The sequence below is a fragment of the Pipistrellus kuhlii genome, unplaced genomic scaffold, assembly GCF_014108245.1.
Source record: "Pipistrellus kuhlii isolate mPipKuh1 unplaced genomic scaffold, mPipKuh1.p scaffold_m20_p_2, whole genome shotgun sequence".
Taxonomy (NCBI): Eukaryota; Metazoa; Chordata; class Mammalia; order Chiroptera; family Vespertilionidae; genus Pipistrellus; species Pipistrellus kuhlii.
Window position 1 is genome coordinate 187137672 of NW_023425515.1, and position 26889 is coordinate 187164560.

Here is a 26889-nt window from a genome sequence, read left to right on the forward strand (position 1 = left end):
GAGACGGGACAGCGACCCAGGTGGAGGGACGGGTGCAGCGCAGGCTGAGAGCTTGGCATCTTTGGGGAGCAGAACGGCGGCCAGTGTCGGGGAGCAGAGTGGGTGAGAGGAAGGTAGGGGCACAGATGGAGAGGTGGCAGGTCTCTCTGGGCCTTGCAGGCCACAGGGGCTTATCCTGAGCAACAGGGAGCGCCCGACCCGGGTGGGAACAGGAAAGCAACCTGATCTGGGTGGAGTGCCTTCTGAGCCACCCTGGCTGCTGGGTAGAAAAGGATTGCCCATTGGGGCCCTTAGAGAGAGTCTGGGAGTACTGGGTGTCTGTCCATCTGGGTGTCTTCCCCTCAGCCCCCCGGGCACTGCAGAGCCTGTAGCAGAGGCCTGCCTGCCCTGTCTCTGGCCGCCCTCTGTCTGCCTGCCTCCACCCCTCTCCGGGCTCAGGCACATCCAGCATGAGGCTCAGGAGGGCCTCAGAGCCTTCCAGTCCCTGTCTCTCTCTGCCGCCATCCGTCCGCCTCCTGGACTTCCCGACGGTGCTTACACCGATGTCTCTGGGCATCAGATGTGGGATTGCAGTCTGCCAGGTCACAGCTGCCCTGATGGGGGGTAGCTGCTCTTTAATTCTCCTCCTGGGCTGCCTCTCTGGAGTCCTGTGAGGTCTGGGCTGGGACTGTCTACCAGAAGGTATAGAAGAGAGAGCCAACCTCTCCCCCTGCCCCTGCAGGCGTCCTGGACCTGGGGCCCCGAGGGCCAGGGAGCCATCCTGCTGGTGAACTGTGACCGGGAGATACCCTGGCTGTCCAAGGAGGACTGCAAGGACGACAAGGTCTACAGCAAGAACGGTACCCGCAGGACCCGCACGTGGGGGTGGGGGCAGGGAGGAGCCATGGAAGCAGTCCTGCTAAGTCCTGGGCTGGGCGGAGGGTGAGGCAGGAGTGACCCTGGGTCTCCTGGGGATGGAGGACTCAAACAGCCACTCTTGCTGAAAACGGAAGACAAAACTACTCATATAGTCCCATTGGAACCATGGTTTTTAAATACGTAGAAAAAAGACTGGAAGGAAATTCCCCAGAGGTTACTGGTTGTCTGTGGAATTAGGGATGCCAGCCGGTGTTTATGCCTTTCCATAGTGTCCATCATACACACGTGTGGGGTTTTCTCCGTCCTGATTAGAAAGGTAACAACAGCCCTTGGTAAGCCAGCTTGGCAGCCCCGCGTGTCATCATCCTAACCTCTCTGCCTGTCCGCCCGTCAGACCTCAAGGACATGTCCCAGATGATCCTGCGGACCAAAGGCCCCGACCGCCTCCCCGCGGGATACGAGATCGTCCTCTACATCTCCATGGCGGACGCGGACCGAGTGGGCGTGTTCTACGTGGAGAGTGAGTGGGCCGGCCCAGCCCCCGCGGTCCTGAGCCATTCAGCGCTCGCTGAGCTGTCCCTCCCCCCGGGGGCCCAGCTCTGCCCTCCAAGGCTCCCAGGCCCGCCAGGGGCAGGTGCTGCTGAGAGCCCCGGGCCCCTCAGTAAGCGCCTGGGCCGCTTAGGAACAGAAACGATGACTAAGTCACGTTACTGGTAGTGGGCATCGCTGTCCCATGAAGTCAGAGCTCCCCTCTCTCAAAGCGGGTGGTTGTGCCACAAGTTCTGTTAGAACCAGAGGCCCTTTTCCCCATGAACCAGGGGACCAAAGCCTTGGGAGGTCCTTTTCCGGGGTCATGTCACCTTCATGATACCTGAGGCAGGGATCTGCCCCTGGGTGCGTTTTGCCCATCTCGGATTTCCTGGAGCTCAGCATTACATATATATATCTATATATATATCTATATAGATATATATATAGATATCTATATAGATATATAGATATATAGATAGATAGATAGATAGATATATTAATTGCTTTCAGAGAAATAAGGAGCAGGAGAGAGAGATGGAAACATCAGTGATGAAAGAGAATCATTGACCAGCTGCCTCCTGCACACCCCACATTAGGGATCAAGCCCACAACCAGGCATGTGCCCTGAATGGGAATCGAACCATGACCTCCTGGTTCCTAGATTGACGCTCTACCACTGAGCCACACCCGCCAGGCATGCCTCCGACTTTTAAAGAGCCCCTGGCACTGCTGAGGGCACCCTGAGGGGGCTGACCCCCTTGCTCCTCTTGTCTGTGACAGACACCCTGGGCCCCACCGTGTAGGGAACGTGCTGCCACCACAGAGTGACCTGCTCTGACCCATTCTCCCTGTACGTACGCGTTGAGAGCCCTCAGTGCCAGGTGTTGCTCCCAGCACCGGGGTTCCCACAGTGAACTCTGCAAGCACACCCTGCCCTGGGGCAGTGACGGTCCAGTGAGGGAGACACGGGAACGAGCCTGATCGGAGGAAATGACACAGACCACGTGATAGAGAGTGTGCGGGGCAGAGGTAAGGTACTGCCAGCTGGAGCAGGTGGCTGAGCTGAGACCCAAACCCACAATGAGGAGGAACCAGCCCTTTATGAGCTGAGAGAAGCGTGTTCCAAGCACAGGGAGCAGCACGGACAAGGCACAGAGGAGGGAACCAGCCTGGAGGAGCAGAAGGAAGACCAGAGCAAGGAGCTGTGTTGGAATCAAGGTCAGCGAACTGGGTAGGAGCCAGGGCCTGCAGAGAAGGCTCAGCTTTTTCTCTGACCACAGTGGAAAGCCATGAGAGGGTTTTAAGCAAGGGACTGTCAAGAGCTGATTTATGTGTTAAAATGCTCTCTAAGCAAAATAGTTAGCATTGCAGTTCGCCCTGGGTGCAGGGTGGGGCTTTCCTGCGTGCCCAGCTGCCTGGAGATCCGGGATCTCCTGCCTAGCGCTGGGGCCACCTCTAAACCAGCCCACTGCAGCCAGGGCAGTCACCTGGAGGAGTTGGTCACAGGGCTCTCTGGACCCTCACCTCAGGGAGTGATTTGGCCAGGACAGCAATGGACAGCTGCCACCTGGAGCCAGTCCTCCTCCGGATCCACCCTGAGCTCGGCAATGACCTCATACAGGTTGGAATGTCCCCAGAGTCAGGCCGGCTCTGCAGCCCCAGGGGGCCAGAAGTGTTGATGTTTACCCCAGCCAGGCCAGGGTTGCCATGGGGGACGAGCTGTGGGCAGGGGCTGGAGGGGTACAGGCAGGACCTTCACCTGGGCTTCTTGATCATGGCAGTGAATTGTGACGCCTGGGTGTTATCCAGAGGGCTCTCTTTACTGATGGCAGTGGTTTGAGATCTGGCCCGGTAACCACACCCCTCCCCCTCCCTCGCCACCCGAGATGGGTCCGGAGCAGACAAGATGAGGAGTAATCACCACGCAAGCGCTTTGGATGCTTTGGACAGCGGTCCCCAGTCTGTGCTAACTGGGCTGGCGTCCTGCAGCGGGGGTGGCATTGCAGAGACAGACAGCGATGATCCCAGAATAGTCCGTTTCCCACAAAACGTTCCATCCTGGGGTCACATGAAATCGTCCTGTGCTCTGGGGTCACATGAAAGGATGGTGGCTGTTTCCTTTTCTCCCTTTTTTCCTTTTTCTCATTTTGGGGTGGCATCAAAATCCAGGCACACCTGTGGGTGAGAGTGTTTTGTGTTACAGGAATGTCATGTGTTACCTACTACCTGTCACTACCAGAACCAGCAAGTAGAGAGAAGAATTGGATTTTTATGGGAGCTTAATTCAGAGGGCCAGTGATCTGAGAAGATAGTGAGTTTTGTATCCTAAAAACATCATCTTCCATCTCATCTCAAGGGGACCCTTTTAGTAAGAGGGGGGAAAGTGTAGGTAAAGAGCTTGGAATTCAGGGAGAAAAGGTTAATCAGATGGTGATTCTTTTAGATAGATAGATAGATAGATAGATAGATAGATCGATAGATGATAGATAGATATTATTGATTTCAGAGAGGAAGGGAGAGAGAGAGAAACATCAATGATGAAAGATAATCATTGATCAGCTGCCCCTACACGCCCCCTACTGGGGATCAGGCCTGCAACCTGGGCATGTGCCCTGATCAGAAATTGAACCATGACCTCCTAGTTCATAGGTTGGCACTCAACCTCTGAGCCACCTTAGCCGGGCTAGATGGTGATTCTTCATCTGCCTCCCAGGCGGGCACACTCTCTCCCTGGAGCACAATGGCTCAGATACCATCTCGGTGGCTTGCAGCCCTTCAGGGGCACGGAGGTTGGATCGCCTGCTGGTCTCCTGGAGTCAGGGCAGGTCCCGTCATACACCCCTGGCCCCGGAACAATAGCTTCTCCATGCACCAGTCACCAGGCCTGGTAAGTATGTAACTAAAACAAAAATACTCAACTTCTTGAGTTCCCCATCAGGCAGGGGGCTGGACTGGAGGCTAGGGACTCCAAAAGGGGAGCTCTGGAGCCCAGGAGATTCAAACCCCAGATCTAAGCAAGTCTAACATATCCAGATCTCGTGTTCCTCATTTGTGATATGATTTGGGGACAAGAGGCCTAGCTGAGCCATTGGTGATGGGGACTCAAGAGGAGTGAGTGTCAGGCCCTCGGCACAGTAGCTGGTCCGTGGAGCGCTCTCTCTAGATGGCACTTGTTGCTTTTGTTGGCATTATTATGATGATTATTAATAATCATTAGAAGTCTCAAATGCCATTAGGAAGATGCAGCCTCAGCTTCGGCCCCAGGGTCCCAGAGTTGGGACCTGCCCTCTTCCTACCAACGATACAGAGACCGGCGTGTCCATTTGCCCAAGACCTTTCTAGGTTTAGCACTGGAAATCCATCCCCCCGGGAATCCCCTCAGTCCCCGGCACAGCAGGGCAGTGGCTCACACTGTCACCCTGAGGAGTCTCCTTGGGAGGTGGAATATCTCCAAAGTGACCAGAAGGGCTGTGCCAAATCACACCGCACGCCCGGGCAGGGCCAAGGGCTGGGGCTAAGGAGAGGTCAGGGTGGCCGGCGGACCTGGCTCCAAGGCATGTGGCCGCTCCATAAAGGGGCATTGTTGGTTCCTGTAGGGACAGCCAGCCATGCCCAGGCCGGCCTGCACCCAGCTGGGGACAGTGGCTAGATTGTTCCCATGGAGTAATTGATCTGCCTAGAGCCGCCCAGTCCGCCAGAACGAGAAACAACTGTAGATCGCCGGCCAGGAGAGGGAAAAAGCTGCACACAGATGGGCAAGATCATGTCCCTCCACCTGACCCCGCTCCCCTGGCCAGGCCCCTGCCCCTCCCCAGGCCCTGGTGGAGCCCCACCCCCACCATAGCTTTGGAGCTTTCTGCAAAGACCAGTCACCTCCTAGGCCTGAGATCTCTCCCCCTGAGCATCTATCGGTTCCAGTGCAGCCTGGGTGTGTGGGCAGTTCAGGTGCTGCCTGGTGTGTGGGCGTGGACGAGCTTGAGTGCTGAGGGGGGATGTTTTTAGTTATGCAGATTGGGACACAGGCACACGCTGTCCTTGCTGAATGAGGAGGACCTTCTGCACAGGGCTGTGGCGAGTTCCTTGGAACATTCAGTGCCTGAGCCTTTATGCCTCATTCTTGGACCCATCCAAGGGGAGGTGGTGGGAGGTGTTATCTCTTTGGCTTCTGTTGTTCATGAGCCGTTTGATGAAAAGGTCATGATTTGATTTTTTTTTTTTTTTTCAGGGAGGAAGGGAGAGGGAGAGAGAGAGAGAAACATCAATGATGCCCTACCTGGTTTGGTTCAGTGGACAGAGCGTTGGCCTGTGGACTGAAGAGTCCTGGGTTCGATTCCAGTCAAGGGCACATGCCCGATGTAGGCTCGATCCCCAGCCGGGAGCATGCAGGAGGTAGCCGGTCAATTATTCTCTCTCATCGTTGATGGTTCTAATGTTTCTATTTCTCTCTCCCTCTCCTTTCCTCTCTGAAATCAATAAACATATATTTTAAAAAGAAACATCAATGATGAGAGAGAATCATCGACCGGCTGCCTCCTGCACACCTCCCACCGGATGTCAAGCCCGCATGTGACCTGACCAGGAATGGAACCATGTCCTCCTGATTCATAGGTTGATGCTCAACCAATGAGCTCCACCAGCCAGGTGAAAGGTCATGGGTTTTGCAGTCAGGGGTGTGCTGACTCATTCACGGTTCTCAGTGTAGCGGTAGCCACAGGTCCCAGCTGGGTTGCCAGTGGTTACCCACGATACTAAGTTTACCGAAGTTACTGATGCTGTGTCCTTTTATCTTGCAATGGCCCACTGGCATAGGTATTGTTATCGTCCACTTAACAGATGAATAAACTGAGGGGAGGAGAGGGTAAGTGAAATCCCTGAGGTTTCACAGCGTAGAAAGCCAGAGTGACATTTGAACCCAGGTCTCTCGGACTGTGGAAGCCATAACCGCTAAGTGACCGCCCTCAGTGAGGTATGCAGGCTGGGGAAAAAGTAGGTTTGCAGTTGTGAATACTCAAAACACGGAGTTTATTCTTGTGTTATTATTTATAAACTAGAGGCCCAGTGCATGGATTCATGCACCAGTGAGGTCCCTCGGCCTGGCCTGTGGAGATCAGGCCAAAACCAGCTCTCCAACATCCCCCAAGGAGTCCCGGGTTGCGAGAGGGTGGTTCTCAGGTGATGGACCCCAGAATCAGGCTCTCTCCTCTCTGGTTCCGGGTGCGTTACCCAAGAACCACAGCTGTCAAAACACCACAGCTCGGCAGCTCCTGCATTGAGTGTCTGCCCCCTGGTGGTCAGTGCGCATCAAAGCTACCCATCAGAGCGTCTGCCCCCTGGTGGTCATTACGCATCGCAGCTACCGGTTGGACAGTTGAATGGTCGGATGGTTGCTTAGGCTTTTATATATATATATATTCAATATATACAGTATAGATAGATAGATAGATAGATAGGTATATATATAGATATATAGATATATAGATATATAGATTATCGTACTATTTTCCATATGAACAACTGTAAACCTATGTCCGTCCCGCCCTGTCTGACCAGGGTCATGTGCCGCACATTGTCCTACGTGAGGAGCCATTTGAAGCCTGGGCTGCAGTGGTTCCGTCATTCATTTTGCAAGTTTTAATCAGCCCCCCTGTTTGTGCCAGGACTGTTCTGGTTACATGTCCTAACCCTTGGGCGACCGGTCACTAACCATTACCATTGTTGGTGACCATAGCGCTAAGCTGAGTCTGATTCTGCCCTTCCAGCTCTGCGGGGTATAAAGAAACTCCTTCTGGAGCTGCGTAGGGCCCTACGCCCATGGCTTTGCCAATGCAAGTACCCTTCTCCTCATTGCCCCCACCTCCGCCACCCCTGAGGACATCTCAAAGCCTGCCCCCTCGGCTCAAATGCTTCTTCCCATCCTGCCTCCTTCCCTGCCCTGCCCTCCCCACCCCAGTAACCCCGTGGGCTCGCTCCCCCACAGCTCTGTTCTGTCTTACCATCAGCGGAGCGCTGCTCTTCAACAGAGATGCTGGGCCTCTCCCCCAAAGCCCTTGCCCATGCTGGTCACAGAGTAATGAGTCAATGCATGCGCTCTGAATTGGCCTAAAATTCTCCTACAGGGTGCGGGATGGGAGCCATATGCGAGCCAGCGGTTCAGTAGATATTTATTAATCCCTGAGCCAGACCGGCTGGACCCATCTCTGCCCCCACAAAGTGACAGCCTCTTGGGGCCCACAGTGAACACTGCGGTCAACGCCACTCAGAAAGGCTGGGATGTGGAAGGACGGGGGCTGCGGAGGCTCCAGACAGAGCCCGTGGCTTGGTCTCTGAGGGACCCGGGCACAATTCTCAGAAGTGACACAAATTAAAAAAATTAAAAGTGACACAAATGGAGGCCTGAAAGGGGGGAGACGGTGGTTCCAAGCAGAGGAGCAGCACGGGACACACCTGCCTGTCCTCCCAGGGACAGCCAGGGACCCACGCCTGGGTCTTGACGCAGAAATTCCCCTCCAAGATTGCCTGGAGGGGATTTGGGTACAAATGGGCACCCTGTGTTTTATTCTGTAACGGGGAAGGGAGCTTGGGGTTCGGGACTGGACGTGACTTTGAGCCCCAGCTCAGCCACTTACTGGCTACGTGACCGCGAACAAGCCATTTCTCCTTTCTGCTGCTCGGTTTCCTCGTCCTAAAACAGGAAGAAGGATGGCTTTCTCAGAGTCACTGGCTGCTCAGCCGTCCTCTGCCGTCATCCATGAGCACCATCCTGGGGAAGTTGGCTCCCTTTATTTTCATTTTTTTAATACCCTTTTCATTGATTTCAGAGAAAGGAGATGAAGAGAGAACATCAGTGATGAGAGAGAATCATGGGTCGGCTGCCTCCTGTACTCCCCCACGCTGGGCTGGAGCCCACAACCCAGGCATACGGCCTGTCCGGGAATCAAACCACGATCAGTGTTTGCTCCTTTACAGACAAGGAAGCCAGAAGCCAGAGAGGTTGTCTGGTTCGGGGCCACGCGGCTAGCACACAGTAATGCTGGGACAGTGACCAGGCCACGGCCCCTCTGGTGGCTTTTCTGCTTGTGCTTTTCCTCTCTTCATCTGGAGGACAAGTTCCTCTGCCCTCGTGTCCCCCGTCCGTGACCCCCACCTCGCTGACCTCCTCCTGGTGGGGCGGGGCTCCGACATCGGCCCTTCTCCCTCCAGACCCGTTCTTTGGCCAGCGTTACATCCACATCCTGGGCCGGCAGAAGCTCTACCACGTGGTCAAGTACACGGGCGGCTCGGCGGAGCTGCTGTTCTTCGTGGAAGGCCTATGCTTCCCCGACGCGGGCTTCCCGGGCCTGGTCTCCATCCACGTCAGCCTGCTGGAGTGCGTGAGCGAGGTGAGGGCCCCCGGCTCCCCCTCACAGGGCTGCCCCTGGGCACCAGGGGGCTCCTTCCAGAGGGCCAAGCCCAGGATCCCCTCCCCCCGCTCTCCCCCTCTGTGCTCCACTCCCCTCAGAGCACCAAGGGAGAGTCCAAGCTTGGAGACCTAGATGCCCCCACCATTCACATTCCGAGGGGGCTGGGTCCAGCTTACGTTGACCAGAACGGGCTCTGGAGTCAGACTGCCCAAGTTCAGGCCCATGAGACACCTGGCAGGCGAACTGACTCCCTGGGCCTCGGTTTCCAACTAAAGCTCCTCCTTCCTGGGCTGGCTGTGTAAGAACTCGCTCACAGAGCACCCTCAGGTCCGTGCGGAAAGGGAAGGCAGGAAAGGCACCGCTAACAGCACGTGTGGGGAGGGGGCCTGGCCTCCAGGGTCTCAGACTGCCCCCACCAAGGGGCACCGCAGAGACTCCAAGGCAGCCTGGGCGGGACCATGTGGGCCGGCCTCAGGAAGAGAACTTGGGTGGGGCAAGATCAGAAAGCGTTAGGAGTGCCAAAACCGGTTTGGCTCCAGTGGATAGAGCGTCAGCCTGCGGACTGAAAGGTCTCAGGTTTGATTCCGGTCAAGGGCATGTACCTTGGTTGCGGGCACATCCCCAGTAGGGGGTGTGCAGGAGGCAGCTTGTCGGTGATTCTCTCTCATCGATGTTTCTAACTCTCTATCCCTCTCTCTTCCTCTCTGTAAAAAATCAATAAAATATATTTTATTAAAAAAAAAATAGAAAGTGTCAGGAGTGTGCTCTCAGCTGGCAGACAGCCTGGGTTTAAATCCAGCCTCTACCACTCACTAACCATGTGCCCTTGGGCAGCTACGGAAGAGGTCTGTGACTCCGAGGTCTGTGACTCGGTTTCCCCACCTGTAAAACAAGGGTGATAGTGTATCTACCTCCTGGGGTAATGTAGAAATGAGTCGGTGCGTGTAAAACCCCCACAGGGCCTGGCACACAGTAGGCGCTCAATAAATGTACTATTGCTATCAGTGTCCCCCACCTGGGAAGGCAGGAGTGACAAGCACCCTGAGGAGACTTTTGGGTCCCCTCCCCTTCTCTCCCACGCCAGGAGATTCCGCTGACACCCATCTTCACGGACACCGTGGTGTTCCGGATTGCTCCGTGGATCATGACCCCCAACATCCTGCCTCCCGTGTCCGTGTATGTGTGCTGGTAAGCAGTGGCCATGGTGCAGACGGGCAGTGTGGCAGAGTGGCTATCACTGAGCCTTCAGGGCAAACAGACCTGGGTTCAGGTCTTGCAAAACTCCCTTGGCCTCTATGAGCCTCCGTTTCTCTGAAATGCTAACATCACAGCATCTCTGTGAGGATTAAATGAGACCAATCAGACAAAGCATCCATCCAAAGTCATGGCACAGAGTTTTCGCTCTAAAAATAAGTCTCTTTTCTTACTCTTGGCCCATGCTGTGAAGTTGGGAACCTCCTGTGCAATAGATATTCACCTTTTTTTTTTTATTAAGCACCTACTATGTGCTAGACAGCTGTAGCAAGATGAAAAGCAGGAGAAGGAAGTGCCTGCAGGTGGGTGCTGGCCACACCCAAGGGCCTGGGGTCCAGACCCATCCCCGGCCTCCGTACTAAGCAGAGCTCCTCTTTGGAATCCGGGGGAGTCAGAGACAAGGTTTCAGGACAAATGGGGGTGAGAGTCCCAGTCCCCCTCATTTTATTTGTTCAAGACCTTGGCAAACACCGTGTGTGTGGGTGTTTGCTTGGCCCTTGAGTCCAAGGGCCTTTGCAAAGGTGACTGAACACAGGTGTGGCCTCACCTGCCTGCACAGCCTCTGGGTACCACCTCAATCCCTCCTCACCCTTCCTCCCGGCCTTCCCCTCTCCCTAAACTTCTCAGCATGAAGGACAATTACCTGTTCCTGAAAGAGGTAAAGAATCTGGTCGAGAAGACCAACTGCGAGCTGAAGGTCTGCTTCCAGTACATAAACTGCGGAGACCGCTGGATCCAGGTGAGGAGCCGGGCTGGGCGGGCACCACCCAGGGCTCAGGCAAGGAGAGGGCTTAACGTCACCATCCTGGCACCGCGCCGTGCCAAGCACGTGTGGGAATGCTGCCGTCAGCTCACGCACGCACATGTGCTCACAGACATACATGCATAAGGCGGTTCGCTGCAGCCTAGGCAGCAAAAGCCTGTAAAACAACCCAAATGTCCCTCCATGAGGGACGGGGTGAGGGGCACACATATGATAGGACAGCCTTCCGGTGGAGGAGCCTACAGCAGCCAGGAAGAAGCCAACTGCAAATAAAGCATGAATTCCATGTTAAGGTGTTTCTTGCAGGAGGATGTTATAAAGCAGGGATCATATGAGCACTCACATGCTTGGCGTGTGCAGAGCCTGTCCATGGAAGGGTGCATAGGAACAGAACCAGAGCTGTCATCTGCGGTCAGGAAGAGAATTGGGGATGCCGCCTGGGACTCACAGGTGGTGCTCTGACTCCTCTGATGGCTCCCCTTGGTGTCCCCACAGGATGAAATCGAGTTTGGCTACATCGAGGCCCCCCACAAAGGCTTCCCCGTGGTGCTGGACTCCCCCCGAGATGGAAACCTGAAGGAGTTCCCAGTGAAGCAGCTCCTGGTGAGGCGCTGGGACGAGGAGGGGCGCGGTCCTGGGGACTCTCACAGGACGGAGTGGTCAGGAGACCTTGGCACCCTTGACAAATTAGTCTGTTGCCCAGAGCCTCCGTTTTCCCACCTGCGAAATGGGTCAGTTGGAATAGTGATCTCTAAGGGCCTGTTCTGCTCTGGTAACTGATGCATTTCCAACAAATGGAGGGTTTTCTGTTAGATGAGAAGTAGGAACTGTGTGTCACAAAGGCAGGTCAGGGGCCCTGACTTCTGCCACTGCCCCACCCCCAACTTGCAGCGAAATAAGTTTCCAAGAGGAAAATTATAGTCAAGAAATTGTCAAAAATCATGGTTACAACTTCACAGTTCATGAAAACGGTGTTTTGTTTTTTAAATGTTTTCATTGAGTTTTTAGAGAGAAAGGAAGGGAGAGGGATAGAAAAATAGAAACATCAATGAGAGAAACATCATTGATCAACTGTTTCTTGCATACCCCTCACTGGGGATCAAGCCCACAACCTGGGAATGTGCCCTGACTGGGAATCGAACTCTTGGTTCATGGTTCAGCGCTCAACCACTGAGCCACACCGGTAGGGCTGCATTTGTTATTTTTTAGGCAATTTGACACCCCCATTTCCACTCCTCTTTAATGTCCTGCCCAAGGCATCAGAGCTACTCAGAGGCGACCCCTTGCCAGATTCACACCTGCTTCTTATGAACCTTCATTCACCTATCCCCCTCCTCAGGGGAGATGGGGAACCCCTTGGTGTGAGTGCAAAGCTCTGGAATGTCAGGCGGACCGGGCCTTGAGTCCCGGTCTGGGCAAGCAACTCACTCTCTTTACGAGTGGCCTGAAGCCTCAGCTTGCTCATCTGTAAAATGGGGATGGAAACAGTATCCATGGAAACAATCTCACAGGAAGATCGAAGGCGTCCTCTCAGGCATCCGTACTGCACCTGATACACTGCCCATCGCTAGCTGTCGTTATGTTTGTTGTTCACAGCCCTGGGCAGTGGAAGGGGCAGTCAAACCGGCCTGCTGCAGGCATGAGAACCGAGGCTTCCCAGGCCCTCGCACGGTCCCTGGGTCACCACCTGCCTTCAGGGTTAGCTGCCTGCTTGCAAAGCCCTGGGCTGCATTGTTCCCGGAGGCCTGTGCCAAGCCCGGCTCTGTGCTGAGTGCCTGCCCGCCTGTGTGACGCTGTAAAGCCCCAGCTGCCCCAGCTGCCCCAGCCTCCGGCAGACCGCACCTTGCCATCTGGGCTCCCAGGCGAGAAAGCTCTAAGCTTCATCCGTCCATACCACCCGCCACGGCTGTCCCTGGAGCCTCTCAGCTGGGCCAGGATAAGCCATATATCTTTCCCCTTCACTTTTTTTTTTTTTATTACAAGGATTTTTGTCAGACAAGCTTAATCCCAGCCCAGTGCAAGTTCCCAAGCAAGACCCCTACTTTTTTTTTTTTTTTTTCCAAAAAATCATAAAAGGAACCATAAAATTCAGGTAGTCACCAAGGTTATAACAACTGGGGACCCCTGGAATTATGCCAGCTCCAGAGCCCTGTGCTAAGAAGGATTCTGAGGCTACATCTGGGCTCAGTGGACAAATATGGTTGTTTGGGGACAGATTGGAATGCCATATGTCCCCTACCTGCCATGCCTGCATGTATCAGTCAGCTTTCACTAGGTAAGGCTGCAGTAACAAACAACCCCCAAATCTCAGTGCTTGACAACAGCAAAGGTCCATTTCCTGCATACACTCGTGTTGGTTGCTGGTTGGCTGTCTGCAGCTCTGCTTCCTTGTTCCTTCCTCATTCTAGAGCGCAGGCTGCAGGAGCAGCTCAAGTCTGAGCAATGCCATCCTCCCAGCACGAGGATGGAGAGAGGTGACAGGCATGCCCAGTGGGCCTTGTGGCTTTGGCTCTGAACTGGCATGCGGAACTTCTGCTCACATTTCATTGGCCAAAACAAGTCATATGACCAAGTCTGATACTGGGCAGGGAAGTATATTCTACAGGGAGAAACCAGAAGCCACACAGCAATAGCTCAGGAGGCAAAATCCTCTCACTGAGAAGTCTCTGGGAGCAATAATACCATCTACCACCTTGCCGCAGGTTACCTGACCCAACACCTCTGACAGCTGGGGAAACTGAGGGTCAGAGAAACGAAGAGATGGGCAGGGACATCCATAGCACAAAGTGAGGACTAATCCTGAAATCACTGAAGTACCATCCTGTTTGGGAAACAGAGGCACATGCAGAAACTCAGACACATATGTGCGCATTCACACACACACACACACACACACACACGTTCATGCCCACGTTCATGCCCACGTTCATGCCCACGTTCATGCCCACACTCACACCAACATGCCCACAAAATCAACCTCCCCCAGCCAGGCTCTACTCTTTGGTGATAATGAGAAGACCATGGGTGACCCCCGCCCAGAGGCTACGTGCCCACAATGCCAGACCTAAGGCCATCAAGGCGTGATCATCAGAAGGTGACCGCGTCGGGGCTAAGGACACCCTGTGGCCGCAGGATACTAACGATGGGTGTGTGCCCCCTGCCTAGGGCCCGGATTTCGGCTATGTGTCCCGGGAGTCCCTCTTTGAGCCTGTCACCAGCCTCGATTCCTTTGGGAACCTGGAGGTCAGTCCCCCAGTGACCGTGAACGGCAAGACCTACCCCCTGGGCCGGATCCTCATCGGGAGCAGCTTTCCTCTGTAAGAGAAGCCAGGGTGGGGCTGGGGGCGGGCGGGGGGGAGGTGTCTGTCTCTTTAGGAGTGGCTTGGGTTGCTCATATGTGGAGCAAATGACTGAGAGAGCAAACCCCTCCCTTGACTCTCTGACGAGATACAGACATTTAGGGAAAGAAAACCAAGTTAGCCGGTGCATCTCAGCATAAATTAGGGTCAAATATAAAACTAAATAAAAAGCGATCTTCCCACCGAGACCCGTTTGGCTCAATGGATAGAGCGTCGGCTTGGGGACTGAAGGGCCCCGGGTTCGATTCCGGTGAAGGGCATGTACCTTGGTTGCGGGCATATCCCCAGTAGGGGGTGTGCAAGAGGCAGCTGATCGATGACTCTCTCTCATCGATGTTTCTAACTATCTCTCTCCCTTCCTCTCTGTACAAAATCAATAAAATATTTTTTTTTAAAAAAGAACAAAAAAAAGTGATCTTCCCGAAAGTGGAGGTTCTACAGTGAGATTGGGATGAAGGCATCTGGAGATGGAACACTGAAAGAGGGGATTGGGAGCACACCAACCAGTCCTAGAGGGGCCATACACAAGAGTCATAAGACGGCATGGCCCTGCCCCAAAGCCTGAGTGCCTGGCTCCATGGCTTGTCCACAGCACCCTCCTTCCATCCCCAGATGCCCACCCCCCCACCCCCCGTCAATGAAAAGGCAGAGTCTCCCTTGGTCAGGGCAGTCGCTGGGGAGGTAGTGAGTGCTGTGGGTCCTCACTTCACAAAAGGGCTGCCAGGAACCTGCCCAAAGGGGACCAGCCAGGGTTTGTGCACCAAGTTCCTCAGCCACATGGGATCCCTACCTTCTCAGTGGAGGCCACTGGCACGTCAGTGACCGTTTGCCCACCTTTCTGTCCTTCTCCCTCCACCAGTAGCCTCATCCATTCAGCAGGTATTTCCCAAGCACCAGCCAAGTGCCATGCCCTGTGTCCAGCATGAGGCTCCAAACAGGAAGCCCCGCCCTTGCCTTCAAGGAACTGGGGATTGAACAGACATGAAACAAGGGGTGTACAGTGACATAGGGATGTTAGGGAGCCCGAGGAACCCAAGGAGGGTGTCTCTGGCCCCCATGGGGAGTTCAGAGAGGGCTTGCAGAGACAAATATTGTACTTATTGAGAGGCTTCTCTGTGACCAGGCATTGTTCTAGGCTCTGGGGACACAGCAGTGAGCCAAACAGACCAAGTCTCAGCTATCTGGGAGTTTGTATCAGGGTGGGGGAGAACAGGAAATAAACATGGAAGCAAGAAAGTAAATAAGATGCCTCTGGGTGCTAATAAATACACTGAAGAAGATAAAATAAGAGTGATGGGGCAAGGGTACTTTAGCGTTTGTGGTTTTGAGAAAGTAACATGAAAATGAGGGCTGGATGATGAAAAAGAGGCAGCCGTGGGGAGATCAGAGGGAAAGAACATTCCAAATAGAAGGAGCAGCAGGGGCAAAGCCCTGAGTGATAACAAGCTTAGCAGGTAGATGGAGCAAACAGAACAAGGTGGAAGAAGGGGACATGAGGAAGGAGACTCAGGCAGGGGCCAGATCAGAGAGGAATTTGTGGTCTACCATAAGGACCTTCTGTTATATTCTAAGGGTAATGGGGAGATCAAAGACCTTAAGGGGCCTGAAAATCAGGAAGGGCTTCCTGGAGGAGGTGTCACTTAAATAGATTAAAAATGAATTAAATAGGAGTTAATGTAGCAAAGAGGCACAAAGGCTAGGGCAGATTCTGGAACCATGCCTGTGTCCTAGCCCCTCCACCGTCCAGGCGGGACCCCTGAGACAGAAGCAGGGGCTGAAGGCTGGGCTCCAGGCCCTTTGCGCAGGCTCTAGCTGCAGCGAATGCTCCCTCTGTCCCCTTGGCTTAAACACCTCCCTGCCTGCACCAGGTTCTCTCAGGCCTGCAGCGCGGGCTCCTTCCTGTGACTGCTCTGCTGATGCCACCCTGGTGAGGCAGGCATGATGGGCAATCTTCTAAAATGCTGCCTCCTCCCCACTCTGCCCCAGGTCCGGCGGTCGGAGGATGACCAAGGTCGTGAGGGAATTCCTGCAGGCCCAGCAGGTGCAGGCGCCCGTGGAGCTGTACTCAGACTGGCTGACCGTGGGCCACGTGGACGAGTTCATGACCTTCGTCCCCATCCCGGGCACAAAGGTGAGCTGGCTCCTGAGGCTGGAGTGACTGGGATGGCGGAGGACCCATGTACTTGTCAGCAGAGGGTGGGATCTAGAGGAAGTGGAAGAAGGAATGAGGCCAAAGGTGGTTTGTATGGTGTAGGTGTAGCAGCTACATTTTTTTTTTTTAATATCTTTTTATTGATTTCAGAGAGGACAGGACAAGGGGAGAGAGATAGAAACATCAATGATGAGAATCATTGATCAGCTGCTTCCTGCACGCCCCCTACTGGGGATCAAGCCTGCAGCCCGGGCATGTGCCCTGACCAAGAATGGAACGGTGACTTCCTGGTCCACAGGTCGATGCTCAGCCACTGAGCCACACTGGCTGAGCTAAATTTTTAACCCAATATTTCCAAAATATTAGCCTTTCCACGTTAGCCATGATAGACTTTGCATTCTTTTTTTCATAAGTCTTTCAAATCTGGTGTGTGTCTTTCCTCTTAGCATCTCAGTTCCGGCTAGGCGCAGTTCAGATGTCCAATAGCTGCACAGGCTAGGGGATACTGCGTTGGCCATAACGCCCCCTGAGAGCATGCGTAGCGGCCTGGGCTCTGGAAAGAGATTCTCTCACTCTCTGGAGTCAAAGGAATGGCTGCAACTTCGTACCCTGGGAATCGTGTGCACATGGCCCGGCCTCTTGGCCACTTGAAGAAGCTCCTCCCTGCGTCCAAGGCCACCCGTGACTGAGCTTTGACCCCTGGAGGGATCTCTGTAGCAGGAAGGGCGGGAAATGTTCCTCTGACATGAGAAAGCCCCCCAGGCGGCCTGTGCCACGCGGCGGCCCCTGGGCGTGGGGAGGCGGCAGACAGGGGCAGACAGGCTCCGTGTCCTCAGGTCAGGGCTCCCTCCCGCTCAGCGGCCACTTCCCCTCGGCTGACACTGTCCCCCTTGCAGCAATTTCGGATGCTCATGGCCAGCACCTCGGCCTGCTACAAGCTCTTCCGCGAGAAGCAGAAGGAAGGCCACGGCGAGGCCGTCATGTTTAAAGGTGAGTGCACGCCGAAACCGGTTTGGCTCAGTGGATAGAGCATCCGTCTGCAGACTGAAAGGTCCCAGGTTCGATTCTGGTCAGTGGCGTGTGCCTGGTTGCGAGCACATCCCCGGTGGGGGATGTGCAGGAGGCAACTGGTCGATGTTTCTCTCTCATCGATGTTTCTAACTCTCTGTTCCTCTTCCTTCCTCTCTGTAAAAAATCAATTAAAAAAAATTTTTTTTAATAAAGGTGAGCGCCCACGGGGCCTGGGCAGGGAGCGGGGCCTGAACCCCCAGAGAGGCCCTGGGGAGGATGGGCTGATGACACGTTATATTCTAAGGGTAACAGGGATTTCTCCTGGGGCTTCTCTCCTGTCCCTGAGCACCCAGCTCCGGGGCATCTGGTCGGCTCCAGGCTGTCTCCGTGGGGGGAAGCATCCTGGACTGTGAGCTGCCCGTGGCTCCTTGGTGTGTCAGCAGCAGCGCCAGGGGCTCCTCCGGAGCCTGGAACAAACGTTAAATGGCCCCAACCCAGGGGAGCCTGAGCTGGTTCAAAACTGACGTACAGTCTGCCTTCAGGGAGCTCGTGTTTTAGAACGGGAGAAAGAGAGAAGCATTCACCCTGCATCTGAGGGGCAGGAAGAAAAGGGGGCGTCAGCAGGCCTGCTCTGCATCCACCAGTCAGTCCCAGGGTGGGACTTCCCTGCGTCCCTGACAGCCACCCAGAACTGGGACAGACACAGGAGGGGGAGGTTTGCTCTTAAATTAATCATGGACAGACGGACAGCGGGTCAGGCGGAGAGTGACCAGGTCAGACGGGCCAGGGCAGTTTCTTAGGCTTTTCTTGAGTTACTTTTGGTCGCTTGCAGGTTGCTTTCTCCAGTCTATCTGTTTCCAAAAGGCTCCCCGCTTTGGCGGGCTTAGACCCATGGCTGCCCTCCCCGAGCAAAGGCAGGGTTCCTGGCAGGGACTGCTGGCTAGGACAGGCAGGACCCGTTTAAGGTCGCACTGTCCTTTTTCATCCTTCACCGATGGAACTTTCTTTTCTGGGATTGGCAGGCGTGAGTCTTGACTTTCTGGAGACTCCGTTCTATATTAAACATGCCTCCAACGCTATCCATAAGATCTAAAAGCCATTATCTTTGTACAAACACAGCTCGGGTACAGGGGGAGAGCCCTGGTCTGTCTGCACTGACAAGCTATAGGCTGGGAAGTACCATGTGTCAGAGACCCTTCCCAGGATGTGCACTAGCTTTGAGACCGTGGCCGAGTCATATTACTTCTCAGTGCCTCCGTTTCCTCGCCTTTCACTCTAGCTCTTAGCCATGTGGGAAGGTGACTGAGGTGATCCATGCAAAACATCCGGAAGTGTGTCTGCACACAGTAGGTGCTCGCTGAGCACCTGGTGCTACTCATCAGGGCAGAAACCACATGGGCCACGTGGTGGGATAGGAGGCAGAGGCCGGCACAGAGCAGGGCAGGGGCCGAGCGTGAGGCAGGTCTGGGAAACAGGAGGGTGACACCTCTGGGCATCTTGCTCCTGCCATCCTCACCCCGGAGGGCTGCTCATGCTCAGAACAGGCTCCAGGTGGGAGACTCAGGTGGCTCACTGTGCCTCCCCACCCTCTGGCCAGAGAGAGAGCAAGGCAGCTGCCACCCACTCGCTGGCCTGGGGGACACGCCTTCCTCCCCCCCACCCTCCCACCCCCCCAGAAAGGAGTGTGTGCTACCATCCCCAGGCAGAAGGAGCCTCATTTCTCCCAGGATTGCCCTCCTGTGCCCCAGCCTGTTCCCAGCCCCATCCCCCTCGCCCTAGCAGTCAGCCCAGAAGCTGGCATACCCGAGGCTAAACCGAATCCTGTCCTCTGATCCCCACAGGCTTGGGCGGCATGAGCAGCAAGAGAATCACCATCAACAAGATTCTGTCCAATGAGAGCCTGGTGCAGGAGAACCAGTACTTCCAGGTGCGGGCGGGCTGGGGCCCAGCTGCTGCTGGGTGGGGTGGGGTGTGCTGAGGGCCCCTGGGACTGTGCCCGATGCCACCTCTCACATCCTCAAGGCTTCCGGAGGGAATGGTCAAGGGTTCGGGGCACATGACAGACGGAAAAGCTCCAGCGAGCATTGAGTTCAGCCTCCCTGCTTGACCCCATGCTAAAGCCGGAGCTACAGGGTGACAGAGACAGGACGTGCGTCCGCAGAGGCTAGGAGCAGACAGGGGGCCTGGGAAGGTAGGCACACCAGGCAGCGCTAAAGAGCCCAGACTCTGAAGGCTAGAGAGCCCATCACATTTGGGGGAGATACACCCCTTTAAAATAGGATGGAAGCGCCAGACCTGCTCGCCACAAAAATGCATATATGAATATATGCCCTGAATTTCCCAAGATGAAATGGGTCCCTGGGTGAGGAGCAAATAGTCACACCTACTAGTGTGTGAAATGCTACCAGGTATGGGACATTACTCTACATGCGTGACCAGGTCAGGACAGCAGCCTGTCCCGGGAACCAGCACTTCGGGGGAGGCAGGTAAGGGTGCTCACTTATGTCAGAATGAACAGCAGTTATGATCAGTCTCTACGGGGGTTGCAGTAAGCAGTCTTTGCTCTGGCCTGGTCCAGTTCACGGGTCCAGCAGCAGTTACATCATGGAACAGTCTCTCCTCCATAAGTACCAAGTTTACAAAAATAAAAATTAAAAAAACACAGAAAACAAACCGATTTAAACAAAAACATGTGATTGGCTCATCTATGCGCAAAGTCCTGTTGTGGAGTGGATTTCAGGCACAGCTTGATCATTGACCTGCACTTTCTGGGTCTGCAGGTGCCCTCGTGGGTGGGAGCACAGCTGTAACATTCTCACATCCACCCCGAGCACCACCCACAAAGACAGAGGTCTTAGACGCCCCCAACAATTAAACAAAATGCAGTGGTGCCTCGCATAAAGAACGCCTCGCACAGCGAACGCTGCACACAATGAACTTCATTTCATGATTCCTACAACGAACTTCGTTTCACACAACGAAGTCACCCGAGCTTCCACGACCGCTGCCCGAGCTTCCACGATCGCTGCCGATGTATTGCATCCTTCTGCGCAGGCACTGCAGGCAGTCGTTAGTCACTGCGCTTAACTTAAGCACGTGTCGCGGCAGTCGTCCTTTTAAGTTAAACTCTATTTTTTTTATATCATGATGTATCTAAATAAAAATAATAACAAAAAATTTATCTTTTTTTATGTCATCTTAGCATATTTTATGCTACATAACAAACTTGCTCCTGGAACGAATTAAGTTCGTTGTGTGAGGCACCACTGTGCCTTCGACCTGATCTACTGTCAATCCCTGAACCCAGCCCCGGGGCAAGGCTGTAGGGGCGAGCATCCACTAACCCGCTCTTGCCAGAAAGTGTGCATGCGGGCAATCCAAGGCAGCCTTGCAGGGGGAGGGTGGAGTGGAGGCTGGAGAAGCGAAATCTACAAACCCCAGCCACGTTCACAGCACGCCTCGGTGGCTATCTGAAAGTTGACTTTATTATAATATCTGCTCTCTGACCTATTTTTTGGCAAATTCTGGGGTGAACTATGAGGGGAAATCATGCTCCTCCCCACTTTTGGCAGTACGACCTGGGCACCTCACTAAGAACTCCATGTCTTCGGTCCCCTCAACTGGGGTTCACCTCCCTCAGGGTTCCAGGTGGCGACCCCAAGTATTCATTCCTTACCAGCCTCTCCCACACCCCGTGGCTTTCTCCCTGCTGTGTAGACATCCTTGGCTAGCCTCCCCATTCCCTGAGGATCCAAAATGTCAGCCCTTTTTATAAGGAGCAGAAAAGTGTAGGTGAAGGGGTTTGGAATTCAGGGGGGGGAGTAAATCCGGTAAAAGTCTGGTGATCTTCTGAGCATCCCCTGAGCATCCTCCCCTGACCGTGATTCTTCATCTGCGTCCCGGGCGGGGACGTTCTCTCCCTGGAGCACAATGGCTCAGATACCGGCTCGGTGGCTTGCAGCCCTCCGGGGGCACGGAGGTTGGATCGCCTGCGGGTCTCCTGGAGTCAGGGCAGGTCCCGTCATACACCCCAGGCCCCGGAACAATAGCTTCTACATGCACCAGTCACCAGGCCTGGTAGCCGTGTGCCCACAGCTATGTACAGTTCTGTATCAGTGGCAGGGCTGTCCTCTCACTGCCTGCCCTCCCTCTCCCTCCCAGCGCTGCCTGGACTGGAACCGGGACATCCTCAAGAAGGAGCTGGGGCTGACGGAGCAGGACATCATCGACCTGCCTGCTCTGTTCAAGATGGACGAGGACCGCCAGGCCATAGCCTACTTCCCGAACATGGTGAGGCGCTGGGGGCCCCAGGCCAGTCAGGGGGCGGCCAGACCCAGAAGAACCCCTGGGCTGAGGCCGTCCATCGGGAGGCCCAGGTCCCAGTCCTGGCTGAGCTGCTGTGTGGCCTCAGCACCCACCCCAGGCACTTGGCCCCTCTGGGCTCATTCCTTCTGAAAGGAGACAGGCTCGCCCTGGCTGCCTCACTGGCTCTTCGGGAACCCTTTACCTTAAACCACATGTGTCAAACACAAGGCCCTCGGGCCAAATCCGTCCCGCCAGGCCTTGCAATGTGGCCCGAACCGCGCTGTCATCACTGCACTCCGCTGCGTTTCCATCACAATGACAGTTTATGACTGTTCAGTAAACCATTCGGCCCGCGATTTAGGCTGGATTTTAGATTTTGGCCCCTTCTCTGATTGAGTTGGACACCCCTACCTTAAACAGATAGGAAAGGGCTGTGTAAGTTCAAAAGGCCTTTATGGAGCCCTAGACGGTGTGGTTCAGTGGATAGAGCGTTGGCCTGTAGACCAAAGGGTCCCGGATTCAATTCCGGCCACAGGCACATACCTTGGATGCACGCTCCTTCCCAGCCTGGGCCCTGGTGCAGGAGGCAAACAATTGTTTTATTTCTCTCACATCTATGTTTCTCTCTGTCTTTCCCTCTTTCTTCCACTCTCTCTAAAAATCAATGGAAAAATATCCTTGGGTGAGGATTTTTTAAAAAGACCTTTATGGACAGGGGAATTCTTGTTATCATAAAGGAGAGTCTATGATACATGTTGACAACACCTTCCATGTACGCATTTGCATGCATGCATGCATGTACACGAAAATACACATGTGCATTTATATGCCCTGCTGCATGCATATATAGCTATGTGCATGGGCAAATACATGCACCTACACTCAGAAGAAAGCCTGACTTTCCACTTCAGCTCTGCCATGTGTGAGTCACTTAGCCCCCTCTGTGCCTCAGTGTCCTCATCTGTAAAGTGGGGACAAATCACAATACGTACTTCACAGAGTTGTTGGGAGAGTCCAGTGAGTTTAGAACATGGCCAGGCGCATAGTAGGTGCTCACTGAACGGGAGCTGTTGCCCTGCCCTCCACCACAGGTGAACATGATTGTGCTGGACAAGGACCTGGGCATCCCCAAGCCATTCGGGCCCCAGATCGAGGAGGTGTGCTGCCTGGAGACGCACGTGCGCTCGCTGCTGGAGCCCCTGGGCCTCTGCTGCACCTTCGTGGACGACATCTCCGCCTACCACAAGTTCCTGGGCGAGATCCACTGCGGCACCAACGTCCGCAGGAAGCCCTTCGCCTTCAAGTGGTGGCACATGGTGCCCTGACCTGAGCGGGCGCCGCGTGCCGGTCTCAGCCCGCCGGGAAGCTGTTGCGGCCAGGCCGGCCCTGTGGTTCTCGTGAGGGCCAGACGCCCCTCAGCCATGAGCATTAAGAAACTTTGAGGAAACAAAACAAAACAAGAAAGTTTGTTATTTACAGGACCTAGAAATCGCACAGCACACCTGGGGCCACACAGCAGGTCGTGGGGTTCTGCTTTTATTGGGGTCGAGGATGGGGGCTCAGGGTTTCCCCAGGCTCGCTCTCCATTGGCACATTTAGAACATAAGAGTAGGCTGTTAAAGCCCGGAAGACGAAAAGCCAGCTGCCCAGATGGTCAGTTATCAAAGTCAACCAAGATCTCAAAGAGAAAGGAGCCCGGGGCAGTGGCCAGGTGGGGCAGCAGAGAGATGATGCTCAAGAGCCGTCATCCAAGCAGCTGCCTCGGCCATCAGCTTTGGCCAGGCTCCTGCATGGCAACCCAGAGAGATCCCCCAGTCTGGGCCACACTACCAGGGCTCAGCAGGTCCCTCCCCTCCCCAGTTCTCCCCCAGACTCCCCCTGCCCGACCAGACCCACTGGGAGGCCTGCAGGAACCGGGGAGGGATTTGGGATGTCGGTGCCTTGCCCTCCCTCAGAAGGCCCTCAGCGTCCACTGACGTCACCCCCAGGGACCCTCCACTCTGCCCTTTCAGGAGCGGTACAGCCCTGACATGAAACAGCAAAGCCGTAGCTACCCAGACCCTGCCCCAGAGAAGCCTTGGTCTCTTCTGCAGGTGAAGGGAGGAAGTTCAGGGCATGCCAGTTCTCCTGGTGGCCATGCCCCAAAGTCAAGGTCGATCGAGTGGAAAGGGACCTGGGACCCCGACATACCTTAAGCTGCCATCATCATTTCAAATTCACCTGCCTCTGGTTTCCAGGTGGCCACCCAAGTATTCATTCCTTACCAGCCTCTCCCACACCCCCGTGTCTCTCTCCCCGCGGAGTAGACACGCTTGGCCACCCCGTTCCCCGAGGGTCCAAAATGCCGTTAGAGCCTTCCCTGGAGCAGATTCTATCAGAGCAGCCTTCTCCATCCCAGAGGCTCCTGCCTCACCTTTCTCCCGGACACAGGCTCTCCCGGGTGCTGGGGGCTTCCTGGTGGCCGAGAGTTCAGTGTGTCCAAGGCCCTGGGCCGGCCACCCCATCTCCTCCTGCCTGGTTCTCAATTCTAAGGCCAGTCCCTGGCCTCCCTCCTCTCACAGGTGCCTCTGCTTCTCATTCAGGCCTTGCCCCGGGCTATAATCAAACATCGGACCCTCCTCCCCAGTCATCAGACCCAACACCTAGGGACCCTGGCCCAGCCTCCGGCCAGAAGGGCCAGTTCTGGACCCGCTGCTGGCCTTGGGGACGATAGATTCTCCATGGACGTTCACCCGAGCGTGTGCTGCAGACCCTCTCGTGTGCACATAACCAGGTCAGTTCTCTGGCTCCCCCTGACAAGACTCAGCTGCAACTAAAAACAAAATAAAAATTAAAGAAAGTTCCTTCAGCGCCAGCTGATGTCAGGAGAATACATGAATTATATTATAGTTCCACATGGAGGGTTAAAACGAACCAATTTATAACCGATGGAAAGATGATAAATGTGTATGCTTGGGAGACAAGGATTTTCTTCCTGCTTATTTCCTTCAGTCATCCAATAAACATGCGTTGTGGGCCTACTAAGTGCCAGGCACAGTGCTGGGTCCTGAGGCTCACAGGGGTCAGTAGCAAACTGAAAGTGGCCCCTTCCTCATGGAGCCAGCAGTTCCCAACATGGCACGCCCACCTTTCAAAAGCCAGCATGTGCCCCTTCAGTGACGCACTCCTTAGAAATGGCGGGCTGCTGTATGCAGAAAATTCACCGGGCACACAGCTGCCTCCAAGCCACTGTCTCGGAGAAATAAAAGGCATGGGGCGAGGGGAGGCGGGGAGAGTGATCTTCATGACACAGACCTCCTTCCTGTTCAGCGGGGCCAGGACCCCCGAAATATCAGACCCCAGAGCCTTCAGAAGCAGAGGTGTCCCTGAGGGGACGGTGGCCCCTGTCTTTGGGGGACAAAGCCCCAGATCTTCTCTCCAAACCCAGAGCTGAAGACACCAAGTGCCTATGGGAGGGTGTTTTTCTGGAGACTCAGAGTTTGTTGTGTGAGTGTGTGGTGTGTGTGTGTTGGGTTAATGTGGGTTTTCGGGCTCGCTTTCATTTTTTTCTAGTCTACCTTAAGGGGAAGTGAGTGCTTCCCATGTAGAGACAGTGTGTGTGTGTGTAGGTTTTTCTAAAGCTCTCCCCCATTGATAAGTCAGCAAGTCCTAATGATTCTGGAACCCTCAGGACTCAGGCACCCGTTCCCATCTTGCTTGCCCACCTGTGTGACTACCCTGGGTGTGGACACTCCCTCTCTCCCCCACCTCCCTGGACTCATTGCTCTTTCCCACCCCCACTTCCTATAAATTGTAGGCCTAGAATACACTTCTGTGTTGCAAAACTCAGCAGAGTTCCTGTTTCCATCCTTATTTTGAAATACATTACGTAAGAGGGCAGGGGCGTTGTCAAGATGACACAGCTTCAGCTTTCTGGTCAAGAGGCCATGATCGAGATCAAAAGATGTGTGTGTGGAGAGCCTGATTAAACAGCAAAAAAATAAACGGCAGAGGGGAAGTCACGTGGCTGTTGGTGTGAGTTCATTGCTGCCTCCTGGACACGATCTGGAGAGATGCAGACGGCATGGCCCCTCTTCTGGTCCTACAGCCCCTGCTCTTCTGGACACAGGGTCGGGGCCTCTCAGCAAGGGTAGCTCAAGGGTTTGGAATCCCCCATATACTCACTCTATGGATGTGTATGACATGGCCACAGCCCAAGGTCAAGACCAATACCCACAATGAAGTCTATGTTTTTCTGGTGGGGTTCCCCAGAGAAAACTCTGAGATGAGCTTTTGAGGACCAGTGATTTATTAAGGAAGTGCCTCTAGGAGAGGCGAGGAAGGGAGTGAAGAGAGCAGGACAGAAAAAGAGAAGACAAACGAGAGTGTGGTTGCAGGTGCAGCCTCCGCCTGCTCCCTGGGAGCTCTGGAGTGTGTGTGTGTCTCAGAGTTCCTGCATCTGCAGGTGGAGTGTTGTGCACTGCACCAGTCAATCATTGGCTATGAGAATAGTGGCTCTCAGAATGGGTACGAGGGCACTAGTAACCCCTGGGTAATCATCTAAAGAGGATCGCAGCTGTGGTTTTTAGCAGCAAAGTGACAGGACCTGGGGATGAGCTCCCAGAACCAGAAAAGGATCTGGGCAGGGCACCAACAGTGTCCACTGCTCTGGAGAGTACCATGTTCTCACAACATGGAGTTGTTACACATAAGTACTTGGGATTTAATTCACGGTATAAAAATCCATACACAAAATAACAATAATAATAATAATAATAAATAAAAAATAAAAATAAAAATCCATACACTATAGCCATGGTCTAACAGGCTCTTTGAGGCCCTCAAGTTGCTTGCTGAGCCCAGAAGCCACTTCCAAACTCTTTGGGGTACACCTGGGGCCTTCTTACCCCTTAGTCCCATCTTGGGCTTCTGGATTGATGCTTTGGTGCAGCCATTTTAAGGGGCCACTGCAAAACAAAAAAATCACCAGTTCTCTTACTCTCAGACTTAACTCATAGGTCCAGCCCTCTGAGTAGGTCACTCTTCTCTTTTATACCCAACTCATGTGGCCCACGCCATAGCAAGGCCAATCTTCAGTGGGTTTTCCTGACCCACCTGTTTCTGAGTCTCCCCAAGAGATGTGGTATGCTAAATCCATCCTGGTGGTGGTTTCACATTTGACCACTCACTTGCCTCAGGGTAGGTGAAAAGCCACCCAGAGTCTTCTAGAATAATACTTCCCAATAGAAATACAATGCAAGCCACATAGGTCATTTT

The 26889-nt window shown here is 54.3% G+C and overlaps 1 protein-coding gene across 2 annotated transcripts in view; it reads left to right on the forward strand.

The window, feature by feature from the left end:
* The window catches only part of PADI2 (peptidyl arginine deiminase 2), a 48407-nt gene extending 22773 nt beyond the window's left edge, over positions 1-25634 (forward strand). The window contains exons 5-16 of one of the 2 annotated variants that reach the window (XM_036445278.2): positions 722-839; positions 1253-1378; positions 8590-8768; positions 9874-9977; positions 10671-10782; positions 11302-11409; positions 13972-14123; positions 16152-16296; positions 17214-17307; positions 19170-19255; positions 21490-21618; positions 22725-25634. In XM_036445278.2, coding sequence (XP_036301171.1) covers positions 722-839; positions 1253-1378; positions 8590-8768; positions 9874-9977; positions 10671-10782; positions 11302-11409; positions 13972-14123; positions 16152-16296; positions 17214-17307; positions 19170-19255; positions 21490-21618; positions 22725-22958 — 1587 coding nt within the window. In that variant the 3' untranslated portion in view covers positions 22959-25634. Of the gene's footprint in view, positions 1-719; positions 840-1252; positions 1379-8589; positions 8769-9873; positions 9978-10670; positions 10783-11301; positions 11410-13971; positions 14124-16151; positions 16297-17213; positions 17308-19169; positions 19256-21489; positions 21619-22724 lie in introns of both variants that reach the window. The other variant, XM_045585155.1, reaches the window with a different exon arrangement.
* The last annotated feature ends 1255 nt before the right edge of the window (positions 25635-26889 follow it).